General features: G+C 47.7%; 1 protein-coding gene across 5 annotated transcripts in view; it reads left to right on the forward strand.

The window, feature by feature from the left end:
• LOC140486093 (uncharacterized) overlaps window positions 1-14,787 on the forward strand; it is a 36,906-nt gene extending 22,119 nt beyond the window's left edge. The window contains exons 4-8 of one of the 5 annotated variants that reach the window (XM_072584749.1): window positions 5,139-5,240; window positions 7,432-7,462; window positions 7,627-7,679; window positions 9,570-9,601; window positions 12,649-14,787. In XM_072584749.1, the coding sequence (XP_072440850.1) occupies window positions 5,139-5,240; window positions 7,432-7,462; window positions 7,627-7,679; window positions 9,570-9,598 (215 nt within the window). In that variant the 3' untranslated portion in view covers window positions 9,599-9,601; window positions 12,649-14,787. The remainder of the gene's footprint in view (window positions 1-5,138; window positions 5,241-7,431; window positions 7,463-7,626; window positions 7,680-9,569; window positions 9,602-12,648) is intronic. The other 4 variants (XM_072584750.1, XM_072584751.1, XM_072584747.1 and 1 more) reach the window with 4 other exon arrangements.
• Window positions 14,788-23,512: the final 8,725 nt, after the last annotated feature.

Raw genomic sequence — 23,512 nt, forward strand, 5'->3', positions numbered from 1 at the left:
GTCGTGATCTCCAACGTCCTGCCCTTCATTGCCAGTGAGCTCCTTCTTCCCCACCTCAACACCTTGGGGGAGATCTGGTCAGGTGTCCAACTGCTCCTGCTCGGTCTTAAGAACCCCGCCCTCCAACACATATACTCCTTCCGATGCCAGGTGTTCATTTGCCTAGCCCGGGAAGAGGTCACCAAGGGCTCTTTTACCCTCCTCCACGAGGGCGTGGCCAACCGCGTCTTCTGGACGGCGTGTAGTGCCACCTGTGCCAGGAAGTGGAGCACATTAGAAAAAACTGCCCCAGCCAGAAGGCTGCCCAGCCCCTACCAATGGCTGAGGATGGTGCCGCCGCACCCACTCCCCCTCCCCCGAAGACAACACCACAAGCCCCGGCACTGGGGGCCAAGCTGGAGGCTTCCAATGCCTCAGTCTCTGGTGGGGAGGGGGGTGAGCGTCCGACCGGCCAGAAGGCGCTCAGGAAGACGCAACACGTCAGGCCTGCCCACGAGGAGACCACCCTATCCCCTTCCCCGACACCTAGCCCACGACCTGCCCCACCCTAGCATGACAATGCCCCTGCAGCCATGCCAGTATCACCCCGCCACGAGAACCCTGACCCTCAAACCCGTACCTGACCCTAGCCCTGCTGAACCCACTGACTCCACACCCATCCCCCGCCCCGTTACAGAAACCCCTGGGGCTTCAATGCCTGCCCCTGGCGCCACAACACCTGGCCCAGGGGCGCCTGAGCCTGAGCCTGAGCCTGAGCCTGAGCCTGAGCCTGAGCCTGAGCCTGAGCCCCGCCCCGCCCCGCCCAGCCCAGCCCCACCCTGCCCCACCCTGCCCCACCCTGGCACTGACCTAGGGGGAGCCACCACTGTCTCACCTCCTGCAGTGACTGTGTCTCTGGGTCCCTGAGAGAGAACTGGGCCCCTACCCCTTCCCCCCAACCCCACCATCACCTGATAAACCAGGGGTGGGGTAGGAAGTGACAGGGATGACCCGCCCCACCCTGGCCACACCCCCTTCCTTCCTCCAGCCAATCATATTCTGGGAAAGGATTGGGGGGGGGGGGCGGTAGGGGGGGTGGTCCACAGGCCCCATGACCACCAAGGCAGGTGGGGAGGGGAAGGCCCATAAAATCCCCCCTATCTCTCTGGGGAAGAGCTGCTGGTCCTTGGAGGGGAGAGATATCCTAGCAGTGCGCTGGTGGCATTGTCCCTCTCCAGGGATTGAGCCTATGGTGTCTCTTGCCTGTCCTGCACCGTGGCCTGACCTGTCTGAACCCCCCCCGCGCCCCCACCCCCCCCACCCCGGATCTATAGCAGGACCTTCTGCTGCCACAGCTCCTCTGGCCCCAGGGAGGACTTTAATAACCACACAGGCTGTGGTGCGGGTGACAACGGAGAACCCTCTGCTGGGTTGTTGAGCGGTGGAGGGGAGGAAGGTGTTATCCTTGCTCCTCCCTCCCAGGCTGTTTTTCTGGGGGCCTTGGCCCTTTCCCCGAGGAGCCAGGTGTCCCGGTGTCGGGAGAGGAACGGGGCCCCGAGCCTCTGCTGCCTGACGACCCGAACTCGGGTCGTTCCAGGAAGGGGTGTGCTGAGGAAGGTACCGCTGGTGACCCTGGGGGTGGAGTCGCTGGGCGTTTGAGGCCAGTTGGTGGTGCCGGACCAGCCTCCGTTCTCTTGGTGGGGGAGGGGTTGGCGACTGAGGGCGACCTCCTGGAGGAGGGTTCGGGATCGGTGGCGGACACTGGGGATGACGTGGAGTCTGCAGTGACATTTTTGAGTCCCAGGTGCCCCCCACCGAACTCCCCCCATCCCCCTCGAGCTGGAGCTCCTTCAAAAGAGTTTACTGGTCGGCCCACGCTGCTCACCATGTGCCTGGGCTCGACGTAAACAAGTGAAAGCAAGTCAGGAAATTTCTGGGGGCACTCCTGGTGAGGGCGAGGGACTTCTGTGCCCCTCCCTCGTCCTCCCAGTAAACATGTGTATGTGTATGTATATATAGGTTTTTTAACTGTACTGGTGGTGGTTGCACAACGCTTCCGACATGGAGACAACTATAGCCAGCCTCAACATCAATGGCAGCAGGGAGTCACAGCGCAGATTCCAGACCCTCTTGGTCCTTCGGGACGGGAGGTATGCGGTGTGTTTCCTGCAAGAAACCTACACTACCCCAGGAGACGAAGCCACCTGGCTCCTGGAGTGGCGAGGGGGGGTCTACATGAGTCACCTCACCCGCAGATCTGGCGGGATGGCTATCTTGTTGGCCCCGCAATTTCAGCTGGAGATCTTGGGGGTCAGGGAGCCTGTGCCAGGCCGTTTGCTTCACCTGACGGTTCGGCTGGGGGGCGTGGTGCTTCACTTGGTGAACGTCTACGCTCCCCTGGCCGGGCCGAGGCAAGCGAGCTTCTTCGGAGAAGTGTCCACTCATCTCGCTTCCATCGACGAGAACCAGTGCGTCGTCCTCGGGGGAGATTTTAACTGCGTTCTCGAGGGCAGGGACCACGGCGGTACCCGCACTGGCTGGGCGTCGGGGAAGAGGTTGGGGGACTTGGTCAAGTTCTTCGACCTGGTGGACGTCTGGCGGAATCTCCATCTTGACCCCATCGCCTTCACCTTAGTGAGGCCTGGGGTTGGAGCATCCAGAATCGACCGCCTGTATGTTTCGCAGGCGTACGCCTCCTGTTTTCCTCCTCGGTGGTGCGCCCTGGCGACGTATTTTTTTCCACCAGGTGTGTAACCTCAACTACGACACGCAGCTCCTGTTCGTCGACCGTGGCGGTTTGGAGGTCACCCTCAAGGTGCTGCCTGTCTTTTACCAGGACCTGATCACTGTCTGGAACATGGTCGAATCGCGTCGCGCCTACCCTCCGGCTGGAGTAGCGGCTGTCATCAGGGAGCCGTTGCTCAGGAATCCGCACCTCCGTACTCGTGGGTTCGAGTGGCTGTTGGAGGGGAGGGCCGTGGTGGCGAGGGCGATCAGGGTCGGGGACGTGCTGGGTGCCGGGGGCCTGGGCTGGACGCTGCCGCAGGACATAGCGAGCAGGGCAGCGGTAGACGTCCGGTACGTGGCCACCGCCATCCGACGCCTTAAAACGGCGGTGCTAGGACCCGACGTAGTGCACCGGTTGGAGGACGCTCAGGTGTGCGGTGGGATCCCGTCCGTGCTCACCCCGGCCCAGACGGAATTTCACATTGGCCCCAAGGTCCCGTACTTCCCGCGGGAGCCTGTGCCCCACAACCTGAGCCGCCTCCGGAATTTTCATTTTGTCCCTTTTTAAGGATGTAAAAAAGCGGGCCCTGTATCGACTGCTGCTGCACACCGTCCACCTCTTCTCCCTCACCCACCTTCCGGACACACCTTGGCGTGCCCATTTTCCACCGGGCAGTGGGGATCCCCAGTGGAGGGCTCTCTACGTGGGAGTCCTCCCCCTTTCTCTTGGGGATCTGGGGTGGAGGGTGCTGCACGCAGTGGTCCCCTGCAACCGCAGATTGTGGTGGTTCACAGACTCTCAGCCCAACTGCTTGTTCTGTGGCGCTGTGGAGTCTGTGGGCCATGTATATATTGGGTGTGGGTGTTTGCACTCCCTTTTTTGATTTTCTTAAAAACCTCCTCCTCTGCTTTTGGTTGCACTTCAGTCCTAATCTTCAGGCACCCGGTATGGAGGAGGGAGGGCAAGTCTGAAGGCCTCCTCGTGGGTCTGCTCCTGGGCCTGGCCAAACAGGTCCAGGCAGCGGGCCATGGAGGGGGTTGTTAGGGCCAACTGCCTGCCCCTCTTCCGCGGTTACGTTAGAGCCCAGGTGTCCTTGGAGAAGGAGCACGCGGTGTCCACCAACACCCTGGAGTTGTTCAGGGAGAGGTGGGCACCGCAGGGAGTGGAGTGCATTATTTCCCCCTCCAACTCTATTTTGTTTTAGTCCCTGCCCTCCCCTTCACTGTTTGATCACGCAGCATTGCCCTTTGATGTGAAGGGCACTGCTTGTCACTGGCCACTCGGGTGTTTCCTTTCTTCCTGGTGGTGGAAATTGAATAAAGATTCGTACACCTTGTGGGGAGGAAATAAAATAAGCAGGAGATTAGTGTTAGGGGTTCTATTCACTGAGAGCTGGCTCTGAGGGAGCTGGATCAGTGTCTGGGACTCTACACATGATAATAAAAGTGGACTTAGTAAGAAGAAAAAATAAGCAGGAGATTCATCAGCGTGAGTGAAGGACTCTGTTCTTTTTCTCCTCCAAAAAAGACAAGAAAAAGATAAAAAACCAAGCAGGTGATTCAGAGTCTCCTCATTTCTCTGTGCAATTATTTCAGAGAAACAGAGGTAACATTACAGGTTATAAGCACAAAGTGCTGGAGAAACTCAGCAGGTCTGACAGTGTCTGAGGAGAAAGTGAAAGGAAAAAGGTTTAACACCACAGGATATAAACACAGAGAATGCTGGAGAAACTCTGCAGGTCTGGCTGCATCTGTGGAGGGAGAACACAAGAATTGTCAATTATGTCCGACAGACCTGCTGAGTTTCTCCAACACTTTCTCTGCTTTGCTTTCTCTCCACAAGTTGCCGGATCTACTGGGTTTCTCTAGCTAGTTTTGTTCTTTGTGTGTTTCGGACAAAACATTTACCAGACATTCTGTGTGCTATTACCAGTGAATGATTAGATGTGAGTGGGATGGAACACTTCTAGACTTGAATTTGGAGTATAGCCTGAGAATTAAGGTCGGATTGTTCAGGACAGATGTTAGGAAGCACTTCTACACACAGAAGATGGTCGAGGTTTGGAGCTCTTATCCACAAATGGCAGTGGATCAGTGGTAAATTTTAAATCTGGGAGAGCCAAAGTTTTGTAACTGAGGTATTAAGGGGCTAAGGCAGGTATATGGAGCCAAGCCATAGATCAGCCACGATCCTATTGAATGGTGGGACATGTTCGAGAGAGGTTCCATGGCCTACTCCCATTCCTGTGTGGTCGTTAGGTCACAAAATATCATCAGTGCTATTGCATTCAAGGGAACATAGCGCCAAATGTTTGTTCTAAATAATCAATGGAAGATGCTGCTCAGAGTTTAATTTTATAGTGAGAATGAGCAAGTCCCTTTGTGGCGGATAATTTCTGACAACTTTTTTTTTGGAACTTCTCACTGTACAGATGCTCAAAGGAACTTATGCTGGCATGTTGATGTGATAAGTGGTGTTTTGCTTATCGTTTTACTCATCGTGACGCTAACATTTTTCTTCATTGTCAACAAAGGTAAGTGAAGCTTGTGCAAGGCCTTGCAAATTTGGGAGGGGGGACGGCCTAGTTAATCCAGAGGTCCAGATAATGTTCTGAGCACCCGAGTTCAAATCCCACCACGGTAAATGGTAGAATTTGAAATCCGTACAAATCTGGAATTAGAGTCTGAGGACTGCAAATCCACTGCCGATTACCAGAAAGATACATTTGGTTCACTAATGTCATTCAGGGAAGGATACTGCCATCCTTGCATGTCTGGCCTACGTGTGACTCCAAACCCACAGCATGTGGTTGACTATTAACTGACCTCTGTGCAATAAATGTTGGCCTGGCCAGCTATGCCCCCACCAAATGAATGAAGGAATAAAACAAAATCATGTAAGACCTAATATGGACAGAAAGCTCACATGAACATAGCAGCCACAGGGATCTGCAGCACAGAAAAGAGGCCATTCAGCCCGTCAAGACTGTGCTGATCGGAAACCAACCACACTTCTAACCCCATTTACCCAACTACTTGGCCCGAGAGCCTGGGCACGGCAAGTGCATATCAGTGTGATGAGGGTTTCTGCCTGTTCAACCACTACAGGCTGTGTCCCAGATCCACCACCACTCTATGGACGAATTTCCTTTTCCTCCCATGCCCTCACAACCTCGTGCCCCCTTATGTTAAATCAACCCATTTCCCCGCCGCCCACCTCCCCCAACCCCATCCCCATCATTGATCTCGCCATTGAGGATACTTGCCTTTATTTGCTGAGGCTAGAGTTTTCGAGCAAGTACACTATGTTGGGGCTCAATAACATGTTGGTCAGGCCTTGTATAGCAAGAGCATAGTGTGCAGACCTGGATTTTACATTCTAGAAGGGATGTGATAGGACTGGAAGAAGGTGCAGAGGGAGCGTTACTAGGATGTTGCCTTGGGGCTGGAGAATTTCAGTGATAGAGAAAGACTGGGTAGACTGTGATCGTTTTCCGTAGAGCAGGGAAGATTGGGAAAAGGAAAAAATAGAGATGTCTAAAGCAATTGGGGTGGCATAGATAGCCCAGACACTCTTGATAAGGTCCAACATGGTTGGATCACATGGAATCCAGGGTGAGCTAGCAAATTGGATACACAGTCTGCTTGATGGTAGGAAGCAGAGGGTAATAGTGGAAGGATGCTTGTTAGACTGGAGGCCTGTGACTAGTGGAGTGCCTTAGGCATTGGTGCTAGGCTCATTGCTGTTCATTATCCATATCAATGATTGGATGAAAAGGTATAAGGAATGATTACTCAGTTTAAAGATGACGCTAAAATAGGCAGTATTGTGGACAGTGAGGAAGGTCATCAGAAATTGCAGCAGGACCTTGATCAGCTGGGGAAGTGGGCTGAGAAATGGCAAATGGAGTTTATTATAGATAGGTGTGAGGTCTTGCATTTTGGAAAGTCAAATCAAGGTTGGAGTTTCTTGGTGAATGGTAGGCCCTTAAGGAGTGCAGTGGAACAAAGGGACCTTGAAGTTCAGGTTTGTGGTTCTCTGAAAGTGGAGGCGGCTTTTGGCACACTGGCCTTCATCAGTCAGGGCACTGAGTATAGACGTTGTGAAGTTGTGCTGCAGTTCTACAGGACGTTGCTGAAGCTGCAGTTGGGGATTGTGTGCAGTTGTGATCACCTTGTTAGAGAAAGGATCTTATTAAACTGGAAAAATTGCAGAAGACATTTGCAAGGACATTACCAGGACTCAATAATCTGAGTTATAGGGAGAGGTTGGACAAGCTAGGATTGTTTTTCTCTAGAGCATAGGGGACTGAGGGGGTCCTCATAGAGGTTTATAAGATCATGAGAGGCATGGATAGGGTGAATGAACTTGGTCTTTTTCCCAGGGTTGGGGAATTGAGGACTAGACGGCATCAGTTTAAGGGTAGTGGGCAAAGAATAAAATGGAACCTGAGGGGCAACATTTTTACAGAGGGTGGTACGCATATGGAATGAGCAGCCAGTGGAAGTGGTTGAGGTGGGTACATTAACAATATTTTAAAGACATTTGGACAAATGTATGGATAGGAAAGGATTAGCAGGATATGTGGCTAGTGCAGGGAAATGATGTTAGCATGGACGAACATTTTGGTCAGCGTGGACCAGGTTGGGCCGAAGAGCCTGTCTCCGTGCTGTAGGACTCTCTGACTCTATGGTATGGTTTACGAAACTATCTTTTCTCTTCAGCAGCGCAAAGCAAAAGACATACTATCAAGAGGTAGGAAAATTACTTCATTTGTTAACTGGGATACTCAAATTGTGGAAAGTATATAGTGCTAAAATAAATCACTTCAATACACTTTCTTACATTTGTGTACAATTCATAAGCTTCAACTTTGGTCAATCTTCACAGCAAGATTGTATCTTTGTCTATTTTTACAGAAAAAGCATCACAGCCGATGGAGTTCAATCTTTTGATCAACAAGATGCAACATGTAAGTGTCATTTTGATATTTGAGAATGGTTTTAAGGAAGGGGACAAGGAAAACTGTTATGTATTCATGTAAAATACAGAAAGTGCTTGGGAAACTCAGCAGCTCTGGCAGCATCCATAGAGAGAATGCAAGAACGAAAGTTATCATAGCAGGTTATAAGCGCAACCTGCTGGAGAAATTCAGCAGATTTGGCAGCATCTGTGGGGAGAACTCTGGAAAAAAAAGGGTCCCTGAACTCAAAATGTTAACTCTGTTTTTCTCTCCACAAATGCTGCCAGACCTGCTGAGCTTCTGTTTTTGTGTGTTTCAGTTCTCCAGCATCTGCAGATCTTTTGGTTTTGTCCTTGCATCTATTCACTTGCTCAAACAATAATTGAGGAAAGTATTTGGTGACCTTTACAAACATGTGTTCCCATTTGAAAGTTGAATGGCTCACTGTGTTTCAGCCAGAGCATAGTTACTGAAGTAAAATGATTCAAGCCATGATTGTGCAATTTTATGCCAATGTATTTTCTGGGTTTAATTGGACAGGAATAGTGACAGTCATATGCAGTTATATTTGTTAGTCTATGAATAGCGTCTCCAAAATTCAAATGAAATCCTGCAATGGATGGATGCATGGATCCATGCAATGGATCCAATACAGTTTCACTTGTATCCCCCCAAGCGTAATGCTGCGGTTATAAATGTGAGGGATGCACATGGGCAGATCAAATAAGGCAAGTCCACCAGTCTCTTAAGCGATCAGGACAAGTGGATAAAGTGGTTAAGAAGGCTTATGGGGATACTTACCTTTATTAGCCATGAGCTTAAGAGCAGGAAGGTGATAGTGGAACCATATAAACATTAGTTAGGCCACACAGCAAGAATATTGCATGCACTTCTGGAATCTATGTCCTAGGGGTGATGTGATGGCACTAGGAGAGGATGCAGAGGGAGATTTACCAGGATGTTGCCTTGGGACTGGAGAGTTTTTTTTTGGTAAGGGAGATTGGACAGTTGTTTCCCTTAGAGCAGAGGAGTTTGAGAGAGGGGCAAGACATAATTGAGAGACTGTATATAAAACAATGTGGGGCACAGACAGGGTAAGTGGGAAGAAACTTTAATCCCTCCAAGAGTAAAGTGACCAGGGTGAGCGCATGGATTGATAAGGGACAGAAGGTTGAGGGGATGTGAGGAAACATTTCTTTTCACTCAGGATGTTGGAGAATCTGGACTCACTGCCTGTAAGGTGGGAGAGACATAAACCCTTGTCATATTGAAGAAGGGTTCAGATGTGCACTTGTGACACTGAGGCGAGAGACCAAGTGCTGGCTAAATGGGATGAGAGAATTGTGAGGATGGTTCTTTTTAACCAGCATGGACTCAATGGGTCAAAGGGCTTTTGTCGAAGGTGTTGTGGGCCTCTCCAACTGCAAAACTCTAACGTATCTGCAAAACTATCACCAGTATGAAAACAGCAGCTGCTCTGCCGTTGATTTTCTGAAGGGGTTGGGAAAATTGTACGTGCTTTGTGGAGCCTTCAATACAAGTGTGGAATTTGTCAGGATTTAAATAAGGCCATGCTCAGACCAACTGATTTCTAATCATTGGAAAAAAGTCAAGTCTTTTTTTTTTTGAAAGGTCATGATGATAATATAAATCAAATCGCTATCCTTTTATTTCTTTCTAATATCTTGCACAAGTTGCTGTGGATCACACTGAAATCATGGTGGACTCTCAACTGCCCTCTGGGTAATTAGCGATGGTCAATAAGTGTCCAATTTTTATTCTGATTGCGAGGAGTATGATTTGCTAAGCAGTCAAAATGTTGCCCTGTCCCTGAACAAAGATGAAAGTGCCTTTTGGTGTGACACCAGAACTGTTTTGTTTTTGGTTTTTTTTTTACAGATGTAAATGTCACTTTCCAACCAGAATGAATGGTAAGTTTAGTTTTTGCAAAACTAAGCAAAGTTGAACTGGCTTGCCTCCAAAGAGATAGAGAATGCACATTTTAAAGAAAGGCGAAGAAAAGATATGAAAAGAACAAAGAAACAGGGAGATGAGGAGAGAGAAAGAGGGGAGGGAGATGGTGAGAGAGGCAGTGAGACCGGAAAAGGGAGTGAGAATGAGAGGGATGCAGAAAGGGAGGAAGGAGAGAGGGAAGAAGAACAACAGAAACAGGGAGAGGGAGACAGGCAGTGAAAGAGGGAAACAGACAGTCGGGCTGGTGGAGGGGAAGACAAGAGGAAGATGGGGAGAGATATGGGGCAAGGAGGCAGGAAGAGAGACAGAGGGAGGGCAACGGTAACAAGGAGACAGATGAAAGAGGGAGATGGAAGTGCACAGGAGATTAAGCTGGGGGAGAGACACCGCGGGGGATGAGGTCAACAGGGAAGGGGAGAGAGACTGAGAAAGAGACAGGCAGGGAGATGGACAGCAATAGAGAGCAACAAAGAAAGACAAGGAGGGAGGGAGTGAAAGTGGGAGAAGAAAGGAGACAGGGAGGGGGGAGACAAAGAGTCGGAAGGTAGGGATAGAGACTGGGAGATGGGGAGAGAGAGAGACAGGAAGAGAGACCAGAAGAAAGAGACACAAAGGGCTAAACAAAGATCGAGATATTGCTCAGATTAGGTAAGGTAAAGTCACCATCATTCTGTTCTGTCTCACTAGAAAGATGTGGAGGGGCCAGTGTTGGACTGGGGTGGACAAAGTTTAAAAATCGCACAACACCAGGTTATAGTCCAACAGGTTTATTTGGAAACACGAGCTTTTGGAGTGAGAAAGGGAGCTGAGTATAACCTGGGAGTCACAAATCAAAATGAACCTAGTGGGATCCTTGTGGTGATTACAGCCGGCACAGGAGTTGAAGCTGTGCTGATGGTGTCACTCTGCATTGCAGACCAACTGGTTGAGCCAGCTGAGCTCATTGGCATGGGTGAGTTGGGGCTGCATGCTGAAATATCATGGATGGTAACAACAGGGCCCTGGCACAGTGGGGGACAGGGCTGGGTCTTAAATATACCTGGATTGGAAATGAGATAGGGAGAGATGGGGGAAAAGGTGGTAGTGAAATAGTTCCATGTAGTAGTGGAGAAAGAGGTTGTGATAAATATATCAAGAACAAAATCGATTTGACTGAAGCTATGGGCAATGTGAACTTAAGTATGTGAAATGTCATTTCTTGTGTTTTTCCGCAACTGGAGGGAGTGATTTAGATGAGCACATTTGCACAATTTAACAAGGACAGATGTAATTAATATGGGTGACATTAATTATCCAAGTGTAGATTGGGAACATAGTAGTATAAAGGGTGCTGAGGGGCAAAAGATCCTGAACCAAGCTTGGGAGAGCTTTGACCAGCAAAATATGTACAGACCACCAAATACTAGACTTGGTTCTTTGCAAATGATGGGGATGGAGGTGGAAAGCAGATTGTCATTGTCAATATGATTAACATCATCCAGGGACAAAGCAGTTGCCACTCTATTGGCACCACATCCATTCCCTTCCTCACCAATGCTCAGTAGATGCAGTGCATATCACCTGCAAGACACACTGCAGAAGTTCACCCAATTCGCTCAGACAGCAACTTCCAAACCTATGACAACTTCCATCTAGACCAAATAACAAAGCACAAAGTTACAGCACAAGAACAGGCCCTTCGGCCCTCCAAGCCTGCACAGATCCAGATCCTCTATCTAAATCTGCCTATTTTCTAAGGGTCTGTATCCCTTTGTTCCCTGCCCACTCATGTACCTGTCTAGATACATCTTAAACGACACTCGTGCCTGCCCCTACACCTCCACTGGAAATGCTTTCCAAACACCCACCACCCTCTGGATAAAGAACTTTCCATGCATATCTCCCCTAAACTTTACCCCTCTCACCTTGAACTCATGCTCCTAGTAATTGAGCTTCCCCTGCCCCCCAGGAAAAGCTTTTTGCTATCTACCCTGTCGAAATCTCTCATTATTTTGTAGCCCTCATTCAGGTACCCCCTCAACCTCTGTCTTTCTAATGAAAACAATCCTATTCTACTCAACCTCTCCATAGCTAGCGCACTCCATACCAGGCAACATCCTGGTGAACCTCCTCTGCATCCTCTCCAAAGCATCCACATCCTTTTGGTAATGTGGCGACCAGAATTATATGCAATATTCCAAATGTAGCTGAACCAAAGTCTTGTACAACTGTAACATGACCTGCCAACTCTTGTACTCAATATCCCGTTGATCCCGTATGCCTTCACAACCACTCTACTGACCTGCGTTGCCACCTTCAGGGAACAATGGACCTGAACACCCAGGTCTCTATACATCAATTCTCCCCAGGACTTTCCATTTTCAGCATAGTTCACTCTTGAATTGGATCTTCCAAAATGCATCACCTCACATTTGTCCAGATTGAACTCCATCTGCCATTTCTCTGCCTAACTCTCCAATCTATCAATATTCTGCTGCATTCTCTGACAGTCCCCTTCACTATCTGCGACTCCACCAATCTTAGTGTCATCTGCAAACTTGCTAATCAGATCACCTATACCTTCTTCCAGATCATTTATGTATATCACAATCAACATGGGTCCCAGCACAGACACTGGGAGAATGCACAAACTCCATGCAGACAGACCCCTGAAGTTGGAATCAAACCCAGGTCCCTGGTGTTGAGGGAGCAGTGATAACCACTGAGCCACTTGAACACTAGCTTCAAAGGTTAGCTCAGATGGGTGGGCAGCTAGTTTGCAATTCAGTGATGCATAGGTTCAATGCCTGAGGTTGCAATGAAAGACCTTCCTTCACAAACGCTCCTTGTGCCTGCGTTGTGACCCTGAGATTAAGCCACCTACTAGTTGTCTCATGAAAATGAGTGAGCACTCCTGTGGGGCCATGTGTATTTTTGTGTGCTATCCCTTAGTGAGCTCTTTCAAATTTGAGAGTAAATGATATTTGTTGCCTACTTGGCTCATGCATTGTCCAACTTCTTTCAGCAGTGCTGTCGAGTGCCAGTTGCCAGTGGAAAAACACTATTCACCTGAGGATGACTGACCAAATATGGATTAAAAGAAAATAACATGTGAAATTCAGGCCACACAAGTATCATTACCAATAAGGAAGAATCTAACCATTGTCCCTTGATAGTCAATGGTGTCACCATCACTGAATCTCCCTCACTATGAAGGTTGCCATTGATGAGAAAAGCAACTGGACTCTCCCCATGAACAGTGGCTACAAAAGCAGGTCAGAGGCATGGAATACTGCAGCAAGTAACTCACCTTGTGACTCCCAAAGCCTGCCCACCATCTACAAGGCACAAGTCATGAGCATGATGGAATACTCCCCACTTGCCTGCATGGGTGCAGCTCCAACAACACTCAAGAAGCTTGACTGCATCCAAGACGAAGCATTCTGCTTGATTGGCACCACACCCACAAACATCAACACCATCCACAACCAATATTCAGTCGCAGCATCTACAAAATGCAGAAACGCAGATGCAGAAATTCACCAAAGATCCTCAGCCATCAGCTTCCAAACCTGCAATCGGTTCCATCTCAAAGGACAAGGGCAGCAGATTCATGGGAATACCAATACCCTCAAGTTCTCCTCTGAGTCACCATTCTAACTTGGCAATATATTGGCCATTCCTTCAGTGTTGCTGGGTCAAAATCCTGGAATTCCCTCCCACAGGGCATTGTGGGTCTATCCACAGCACATGGACTACAACAGTTCAAGATGGCAGCTGACACCACCTCCAGTGGCAATTAAGGCAAAGCACTAAATGCTGGGCCCAGCCAGCCAAACTCTCGTCCGGTATATGCATAAAAGAAAAAACAGGCTATCCAGCTCCTCAAGCCTATTCCTCCATTCAATGTGATCCTGATTGATGTATGGCCTAACTTCACATACCTGTATATGGCCCATATCCCTTAATATCTTTGCTTAACAAAAAAAGTGTCAATCTCTGATTTAAATGTAACAAATCATCCAGCATCCACTGCCACCTTTGCAAGAGTTCCAAGCCTCGACAACAATTTATGGGTAGAAATGCTTCCTGATATATTTCTGAAATGAGTTCAAAAAGTGTGGTGCTGGAAAAGCACAGCAGGTCAGGCAGCATCTGAGGAGCAGCAGAGTCAACATATTTTGAGCATAAGCTCAGCATCTGGAATCAGAACACCACCCCATGGCCGAACACTTCAACTACCACCCCCCACCACCCCCACCCCGGCTGCCCACTCCACCAACGACATGCAGGTCCTGGGCCTCCTCCATTGCCAAACCCTTACCACCCATTTCCTGGAGGAAGAAAGCCTTCTCTTCCACCTCAGGACCCTCCAACCCCAGGGCATCAATATGGATTTCACCAGTTTCCTCATTTCCTGTGCCCTTACCCTATCCCAGATTCAACCTTCCAACTCAGCACTGCCTTCATGACCTGTCCCACTTGTCCATCTTCCATCCCACCTATCTGCTCCACACTCCTCTCTGACCTATCACCTTTACCCCCCACCTCCATCCACCTATCACACTCTCAGCTACCTTCCCCCTCCCATTAATCTCACCAACCCCTCAGCACACAGCCTGAAACATCAATTCTCCTGCTCCTCAGATGCTGCCTGACCTGCTGTGCTTTTCCAGCAACATACTCTTGACTCTAATCTTCAGTCCTCGCTTTCTCCTAATTCTAGAATTCCCCAAACATTGGAAATAGCTTATCTTTATTTACCTTGTCTTTTCTTGGTAATATCTTGAAGACTTTGATCAGGTCACCCCTTCACTTTCCAAATTCTCAAAGAGAAGAAAAAAAAACAAAGCCGTCCACAAAAGGAAGCAAGAAGCCAATTAAATTGGAAATACCAAAAATGACCTGGATAAGGAGCTGAGACCTTCACATTCATGACAAACTGAGTGTGAATTTTTGTGGAGGTGACTGGAGAATTTTTCAGAGGATTGTGGTAATACTTATGGCTCCTCTCTTCGGAAGCACATTACTTTGACACACTTCATATGGTCATAATTTAGGGAATTTAGGAATTGAACCTGAATGCATAGTACACACTGTAATGAAGTATGTGGATCTGTTAAAAGGGCTTATTATTTGTTTTGGACAAGTCATTTTTCTTTCAATAAAGATATTCATTTTGCTAATAATGTGAATTCTTGTAGCGCAGTTTTGTTTTTAGTTAAAACAGGGCTTAAGGATTTCCACTTTTACAATTTACTTCAGGCTTGTTGATGTTAAAAGGAAAAAAACCTCAAGAGTCAAAATTTAGGCAATCTTTTGCTGTTATGTGTGCTTTACCTCAGCTCGCTGATGTATGAAATCAAGGTTGCAGGATTGAGACAGTTACTTGCTTCGAGCTGTCTTCTGATAAACAAAGATGTGACGCATTTGCTCATGAGCATGTTAATCACTCGTAACTTAATAGAGCAACTCAGGCAGGAAGTTGAGATGGGATGTGGGGAATCTGGAATTCCTGGGAGGGTGAGAGGCAGGAACCCTTATCCCATTGCATTGAAATGAGAAATGTGCAATGCCAAGGCTGGAGACCAAGAGTTGGGAAAATGGGATTGGAATGTTTAGAGGGTTGTCTTTGAGCATGGATATGGTGTCTCTCTGGCCATAGGATTTTTCCCCCCTTTGAAGAAATCCAGTTTTACAAAATATTGTTTGTAGTTACTCAATACCACAGCTGTTTGGGGGAAAAATTAGAGAGGGTTGCAAGTTTCTTTTGGGGGGATGTTCTGAGAATCATGACTGCAAGCTGAATATATAAAGTATAAATAATTCAAACATGTTTTGTTTTTGTACTGCAAAAGGTTGCGATCTGCAATGCATAAATATAAAATCCAATTGTAGATTTCAATAGGAAATGAGCAAGTTACTGAAGAGAATAATCATGTGGAGATATCTGCAATTGCTGTTGGGAATGAGATGAGCTGACCTACTGCTACAGACAACTGAAAAATCATACATCATTTCTGCCTTAACTATTCTACAATTCTATAAGGGATATTATCATTTTCACATTCGTAAAATTGTTTTCCCTGTTCGGTTGTCCTGTCTGGTTAACCGATGTCCTTCAGAGAAGGAAATCCTCCATCCTCCATCCTTGCCTGGTCTGTCCGACACGTGACTACAGACCCTGCAGCAATGTGGTTGGCTCTTAACTGCCCTCTGGGCAATTAGGGGTGGGCAATAAATGCTGGCCTCGCCAGTGACGCACACATTTCTTGAATTGTTTTTTTTTTTGAAAATTAGTTTGTCAAGGGTGCATTTAAGGTTGATTCAGTTTCCTTATCTCTCCAGCCTTCAATTCCACACACACCCCATTCCACACTGAAAAGATAACTCCAGTGCAACATGTACTGTTTCAAATAATGTACAAATATACCTTTGCCGCATTAATAGACAGAATCGCAATCTCATACGACCATAAGAAATAGGAACACAAATAGGCCATTCAGCTGCTCACATTCAGCTGTGGGCAGCACGGTGGCACAGTGGTTAGCACTGCTGCCTCACAGCGCCAGAGACCCGGGTTCAATTCCCGCCTCAGGCGACTGACTGTGTGGAGTTTGCACATTCTCCCCGTGTCTGTGTGGGTTTCCTCCGGGTGCTCCGGTTTCCTCCCACAGTCCAAAGATGTGCAGGTCAGGTGAATTGGCCATGCTAAATTGCCCCTAGTATTAGGTATGGGGTAGATGTAGGGGTATGGGTGGGTTGCAGGGCGGTGTGGACTTGTTGGGCCGAAGGGCCTGTTTCTACACTGTAAGTAATCTAATTAACTTTCCTTATGACCTTTGATTCCCCAACTGGTCAAGAATCTATCAGTTGCAGCCTTAAATAGACACAAGGACTCTGCCTCCATAGTTCTCTGTGGCAAGGAGTTCCAAAACTCCAACCCTCTGTGTGAAGAAATTCCTCTTCATCTCAGTGTTCAGTTGGCACCCCTTTATTCTAAGACTGTGCCCTCTGGTCCTAGACTCTCCCATGAGGGGGAAACATCCTCTCAGCATTGACCCTGTCAAGCCCCTGTATCTTTCAATGAGATCACCTCTCATTCTTCTAAACTCCAGTGAGTAAAGTCCCAAATTGAGTGGTGCTGGAAAAGCACAGCAGGTCAGGCAGCATCTGAGGAGCAGGAAAATCGATGTTTCGGGCAAAAGCCCTTCATCAGGAATCAGGCTGAAGCAAACAGAATAGGGCTGTGCCTCAGGACAGTGAGGGCAAGGAAGGTAGTGATTGGAATGACGTCAGCCTGCTGGACCTCACTGAATATGACTTCCCAGATTGGACCAGGTTAACAGCCCCAATCATGGAGGCCTGATGTGTCAAGAGATCTGCTCACTAGGAAAGGCGAGGTTGAGTGTGATGTGCTGTGCAGTCTAAGTTGTTGAATTGCTTCCCGCAGCATATTACACGCAAGGAACTCAGCAATACCCAAGCCCTGAATGAAACAGAGCAGGCTGTCCTCCAGCTTAAGGACAAGGTTGCAGGTGTAAATGGGGCATTGAAGTGTGGAGCCACTGAGCTCCCAGTGTAGCTGCATGCCCTTGTCTGCCTTATCTGGAAGGAGGAGAGGATCCCTGGACAGCTCCCAGATGCCAAAGTCAGGAATATTTTCACAGAAGTGAGCATGTCAGACTCTGGTAACTATAGCCAAATATCACTGATGTCAAACATTAGAAAACTCATCGCCAAGGTCTTTTTCAACTCTCTCCTCCCTGACTCCTCCCGGAATCTCAGTGTGGCGTTTGGCCACAGAGGGGCAAGATTTTCACTGCTGTATATCACTCTCTTGGACCTTACAAAGGCCTTTGATTCAATCAATCGGGAAGCATTTGTGGAGCATTCTTCTCCATTTTACTTGCACCATGAAGTTTGTCATCCTCATTCACCTGGTCCACAACCACATGTAAGTTATCATAGTGACAAATGGCTTCAACACTGACCCATTCCCCCTCTGAACCGGTGTCGAGTGGGGCTCTGTCACCACCTCAACACTTCTGAATCTACATCGCTGCAGGACCTCACAACTGACAAGCTGTCTAATTTTGAGCCAAGGTGGCTTTTATTTTAGTCCAGCAATGTTGCTGTCCCAGAAGCTCTTGATGGGGGTCAGTGTGAGGGACAAGTTATTTTTAGTTGAAATGAGCTGGTTACTTCCTCTGAATTTTCAACCGTTGTTGTTCCTTCCCCAGGAGTGTCCAATAGCCACAGACCAGAGAGAATCTATTTATTTAGTTGAAGAGAACAATGCTGGAGATCTCAGCAGGTCAGTCACCATCCATGGGAGAGAGAGAGAGCAAGCTAAGATTTCGAGTGGCGATAGCTCCACTCACGGGGTGGCTCGGTGGTTAGCACTGCTGCCTCACAGCACCGGAGATCTGGGTTCAAATCCTGCCTGTCCGCGTGGAGTTTGCACATTCTCCTTGTGTCTGCGTGGGTTTCCTCCAGGTGCTCTGGCTTCCTCCCACAGTCCATAGATATGCAGGTCAGGTGAATTGGCCATGCTAAATTGTCCACAGTGTTAGGTGCATTAGTCAGGGGTAAATATAGGGTGGGGGAATGGGTCTAGACAGTGTGGACTTGTTGGGCCAAAGGGCCAGTTTATACACTGTAGAGAATCTAATCATTGCTGTCCATTTACCACTTGATTTGTTTGAGTTTATTTTTACTTTGGCCCCCTATGACCCATGCCCATGAGTGGTTGGTGGGGACAGCATCCAGGGACAGCCAGTTTTTGATTGTTTATTTCTTTCTGTCTTTCCCCAGAGTAACAGTGTCTTTTTGGTTTAACAAAGTGAAAGCGCTTTAGTTTCGGTTTTTAAAGAGCAGAGTGTTTGTCCCGGTGCTGTACCTGTTCTGGGAGTGTCTGATGGAGGCAGTGTCAGGGGATCTTGGCTTTTTTCTACTTACACCTTTTAAAGGGTGGAGGGTTGTTTCTCAGGCTGGAGGCCTGTGACGAATACAGAAAGTGGTGCTGGGTCCAATGCCGTTTGTCATTTACGTAAAGGATTTGGATGAGAATATAGAAAACCTGGTTTGTCAGGAGTGGCAGATGGAGTTTAATTTTGATAAATGCAAAGTGGTGCATATTGGTAAGAGGAATAGGGCAAGAGTTACACAGTTAATGGTCGGGCCTGTGGAGTGTTGTTGAACAGAGAGTCTGAGGGTTGGACAGGTTCTCCACAGTGCGGAAGCAGGCCTCTCGGTAAAACAGGTCCACACCACCAGTGCCATTTGCCTTCCGTGCAAAAGTAGAGGCACAAATCATGAGACTGGAAAGTGAAGCAATCATTGTTGTGGTTGTATTCGCCGAGCTGGGAATTTGTGTTGCAGACGTTTCGTCCCCTGTCTAGGTGACATCCTCAGTGCTTGGGAGCCTCCTGTGAAGCGCTTCTGTGATCTTTCTTCCGGCATTTATAGTGGTTTGTACCTGCCGCTTCTGGTTGTCAGTTCCAGCTGTCCGTTGCAGTGGCTGGTATATTGGGTCCAGGTCGATGTGCTTATTGATTGAATCTGTGGATGAGTGCCATGCCTCTAGATATTCCCTGGCTGTTCTCTGTTTGGCTTGTCCTATAATAATAGTGTTGTCCCAGTCGAACTCATGTTGCTTGTCATCTTCATGTGTGGCTACTAAGGCTAGCTGGTCGTGTCGTTTCATGGCTAGTTGGTGTTCATGGATGCGGATCGTTAGCTGTCTTCCTGTTTGTCCTATGTAGTGTTTTGTGCAGTCCTTGCATGGGATTTTGTACACTACATTGGTTTTGCTCATGCTGGGTATTGGGTCCATCGTTCTGGTGAGTTGTTGTCTGAGAGTGGCTGTTGGTTTGTGTGCTGTTATGAGTCCTAGTGGTTGCAGTAGTCTGGCTGCCAGTTCAGAAATGTTTTTGATGTATGGTAGTATGGCTAGTCCTTTGGGTTGTGGCATGTCCTCGTTCCGCTGTCTTTCCCTTAGGCATCTGTTGATGAAATTGCGTGGGTATCCGTTTTTGGTGAATACATTGTATAGGTGTTCCTCTTCCTCTTTTTGTAGTTCTGGTGTGCTGCAGTGTGTTGTGGCCCTTTTGAACAGTGTCTTGATGCAACTTCGTTTGTGTGTGTTGGGGTGGTTGCTTTCGTAGTTTAGGACTTGGTCTGTGTGTGTGGCTTTCCTGTATACCTTTGTGGTGAAATCTCCATAACAGCACACAAACCAACAGCCACTCTCAGACAACAACTCACCAGGACGAAGGACCCAATACCCAGCATGAGCAAAACCAATGTAGTGTACAAAATCCCATGCAAGGACTGCACAAAACACTACATAGGACAAACAGGAAGACAGCTAACGGTCCGCATCCATGAACACCAACTAGCCACGAAACGACATGACCAGCTATTCTTAGTAGCCACACACGCAGATGACAAGCAAATGAGTTCGACTGGGACAATACTACTATTATAGGACAAGCCAAACAAAGAACAGCCAGGGAATTCCTAGAGGCATGGCACTCATCCACAGATTCAATCAATAAGCACATCGACCTGGACCTAATATACCGACCACTGCAACGGACAGCTGGAACTGACAACTGGAAGTGGCAGATTCAAACCACTACAAATGGCGGAGGAGACATCACAGAAGCGCTTCACAGGAGGCTCCCAAGCACTGAGGATGTCACCTAGACACGGGACGAAACGTCTGCAACACAAATTCCCAGCTCGGCGAATACAACCACAACAACGAGCACCCGAGCTACAAATCTCCTCCCAAACTTTGAAGCAATCATCAACCACTATAGTTTGCCCTTTGAGCAGCACTGGTCATACCTGTGATGGGTCAATTCGCTTTTGTGGAGATTATAAAGAAACAGTGAACCAATGTTTGAAGCTAGATAAATAACTGATCCATTGCATCAAGGACTTGTACGCAAAACTGCAGGGGACTGTTCATCATGAAGTTGGATATAAGCCATGCAAATGTGGCATTGTGATTCGATGAGGATTCCTGTAAATATGCTACATTTAATACCCATAAGGGGTGGAACCAATACGCATGACTGCCTTTCTGTTGGGTTATAATCAGCCGGTGAAATGTTCCAGTGAACGACAGAGAACATTCTACAAGGTCTACCCCAAGTCATTATTTATCTGAATGATATGCTAATAACTGGGAAGATCAATAAAAAGCATTTAATGTTCATCTAAGACCTTCGGAAAGAAAAACATGTGTGTTCCATGGCACCGCAAGTGACCCCCTTGATCTACTGCATCAACAAGACCAGGTTACACACATTCGAAGATGAAGTGTGGGCAACCCAGGGTTCCTCGGCTCCCATGTTTGTATCGGAGCCTCGGCCTTTCCTTGGGTTGGCGAATTATTACAGAAAATTGTATAATGACCTGGCGTCCATCTTGGCAGCTTCGATTTGCTCTTCAGAGAGGATCAGCCTTGCAATAGTCACATCGCCAAGAAGTAGCCTTTCAGGAAGTGAAAAGGCAGCTATCGTCATTGATGATGGTGGCACTGAATAATCCCCAGTGAGATGTCATGCTGACATGTGTAGTCCTTCCGGTCATTTCTGACAATAATGGACTGTGGATATGAAAAAGGTCCTGTTCTGGTGAAGCAAAAACAGCTGACGGTGTTGGAAATAAAAGGGTCATCGCAACCAGGATTGAATCCTTCCTGGACCTGGTGAGACCAGATGACCATTGAGAACAGCATACTAATGGGGGGGCAACAGGCATGTTTAATCCAAGCAAAGGTCACTGTCAGATACTGGCCACGCTCCACCAGCGTCATCCTGTGATTTCCAAAATGGCGATGTTGACACCAAGGTGGCCAGGTTCGGACGCCGACACAGCTGTGCTGGTGGGGCAGTACCCAGAGTGCCAACATGGGCAAACATTCCTGCCAGCAGTGCACCATACTCATTGGACTGGCCAGGTAAAGCCTGGACTCAGTTAAATGTCGACTGTGCCAGTCCTTTTGTGGGATCCATGCTTTTTATTCTTGTGCGTGCTCACTCAAAGTGTATAAAGTTCATTTGACAAATGTGGGGACAATGCTTTAAAAGTTGTGAGCGTCTGGACATTTTTGTCACAGATAACGGGTATTCATTTACCAGCAGGGAGCTTTGCTAAAGTCGAATGGCAATCAGCATGTACTGACAGCTGCATCCATTGTCCAATAGTCTGGTGGAAAGAACAGTCCAAACATGGAAGAGAGGTTTCAAGACCCAGCCTACAACTTCACTGGATAACAAACTGTTTCTGTTTGATTATAGAAGCAGCGCTCACCCAACTGCAGGGACAGCTCTCACAGAGTTACCAGTGTGAAGATTCCACACCAGGTTAAATCTGATCTTCTCGGATCTGTGAGAAGGGTGAAACGGCATCAGGAATGCCGATGCCAGCCACAAAACCCCTCTTAGAGCAAGAGGCAGTTTACTTCATGGGACAAAATGTGCTGTTGAAACCGTGGGAATGGCCCAGCTGGAGATGCTGGAGATTAGAGTCAAGATTAGAGTGGTGCTGGAAAAGCAAAGTAGGTCAGGCAGCATCCGAGGAGCAGGAAAGTCAATGTTTCAGGCAAAAGCCCTTCATCAGGAATGGTCAAAATGAGGACAGGTCTCATGGTGTACAATGTTTGGGTCCTTTATAGAAATGAATACGTTGTGCCTCACAAACCTTATTGAGTTCTTTGAGAAGGTGACCAAACAGTGGATGAAGGTAAAGCCATTGATGTAGTGTATATGGACTTCAGTAAGGTGTTTGATAAGGTTCCCCATGGTAGACTATTACAGACAATACAGAGGCATGGGATTGAGAGTGATTTACTGGTTTGGATCAGAAATTGGCGAGCTGAAAGAAGACAGAGGGTGGTGGTTGATGGGAAATGTTCATCCTGGAGTTCAGTTACTAGTGGTGTACCTCAAGGAAGTGTTTTGGGTCCACTGCTGTTTGTCATTTTTATAAATGACCTGGATGAGGGTGTGGAAGGATGGGTTAATAAATTTGCAGATGACACTAAGGTCAGTGGATTTGTGGATAGTACCGACAAATGTTGCAGGTTATAGAAGGACATAGATAAGCTGCAGAGCTGGGCTGAGAGATGGCAAATGGAGTTTAATGCGGCAAAGAGTAAGGTGATTCACTTTGGAAGGAGCAACAGGAATAAAGAGTACTGGGCTAATGGTAAGATGCTTGGTATTGTAGATGAGCAGAGAGAACTCAATGTCCATGTACATAGATTCCCTGAATGTTGCCACCCAGGTTGATAGGGTTGTTAAGAAGGCATACAGTGTGTTAGCTTTTGTTGGTAGAGGGATTAAATTTCGTAGCCATGAGGTTATGCTACAGCTGTACAAAATTCTGGTGCAGCCGCACTTGGAGTATTGCATACGGTTCTGGTCGCCGTATTCTAGGAAGGATGCAGAAGCTTTGGAAAGGGTTCAGAGGAGATTTACTAGGATGTTGCCTGGTATGGAAGGAAGGTCTTATGAGGAAAGGCTGAGGGACTCGAGGCTGTTTTCGTTAGAGGAGAAAAGGTTAAGAGGTGACTTAATTGAGACATATAAGATAATCAGAGGATGAGATAAGTTGGACTGTGAGAGCCTTTTTCCTCAGATGGTGATGGCTAGCATGAGGGGACATAGCTTTAAATTGATGGGTGATAGAAATAGGACATATGTTAGAGGTAGCTTCTTTACTCAGAGGATTGTAGGGGCGTGGAACGCACTGTCTGCAACAGTAGTAGACTCCTGAACTTTAAGGGAATTTAAATGGTCATTGGATAGTCATATGGATGAGAATGGAGTAGTGCAGGTTAGATGCGCTTCACATTGGTTCCACAGGTT

Source organism: Chiloscyllium punctatum, chromosome 15 (genome assembly GCF_047496795.1).
Source record: "Chiloscyllium punctatum isolate Juve2018m chromosome 15, sChiPun1.3, whole genome shotgun sequence".
NCBI classification, from domain to species: Eukaryota; Metazoa; Chordata; class Chondrichthyes; order Orectolobiformes; family Hemiscylliidae; genus Chiloscyllium; species Chiloscyllium punctatum.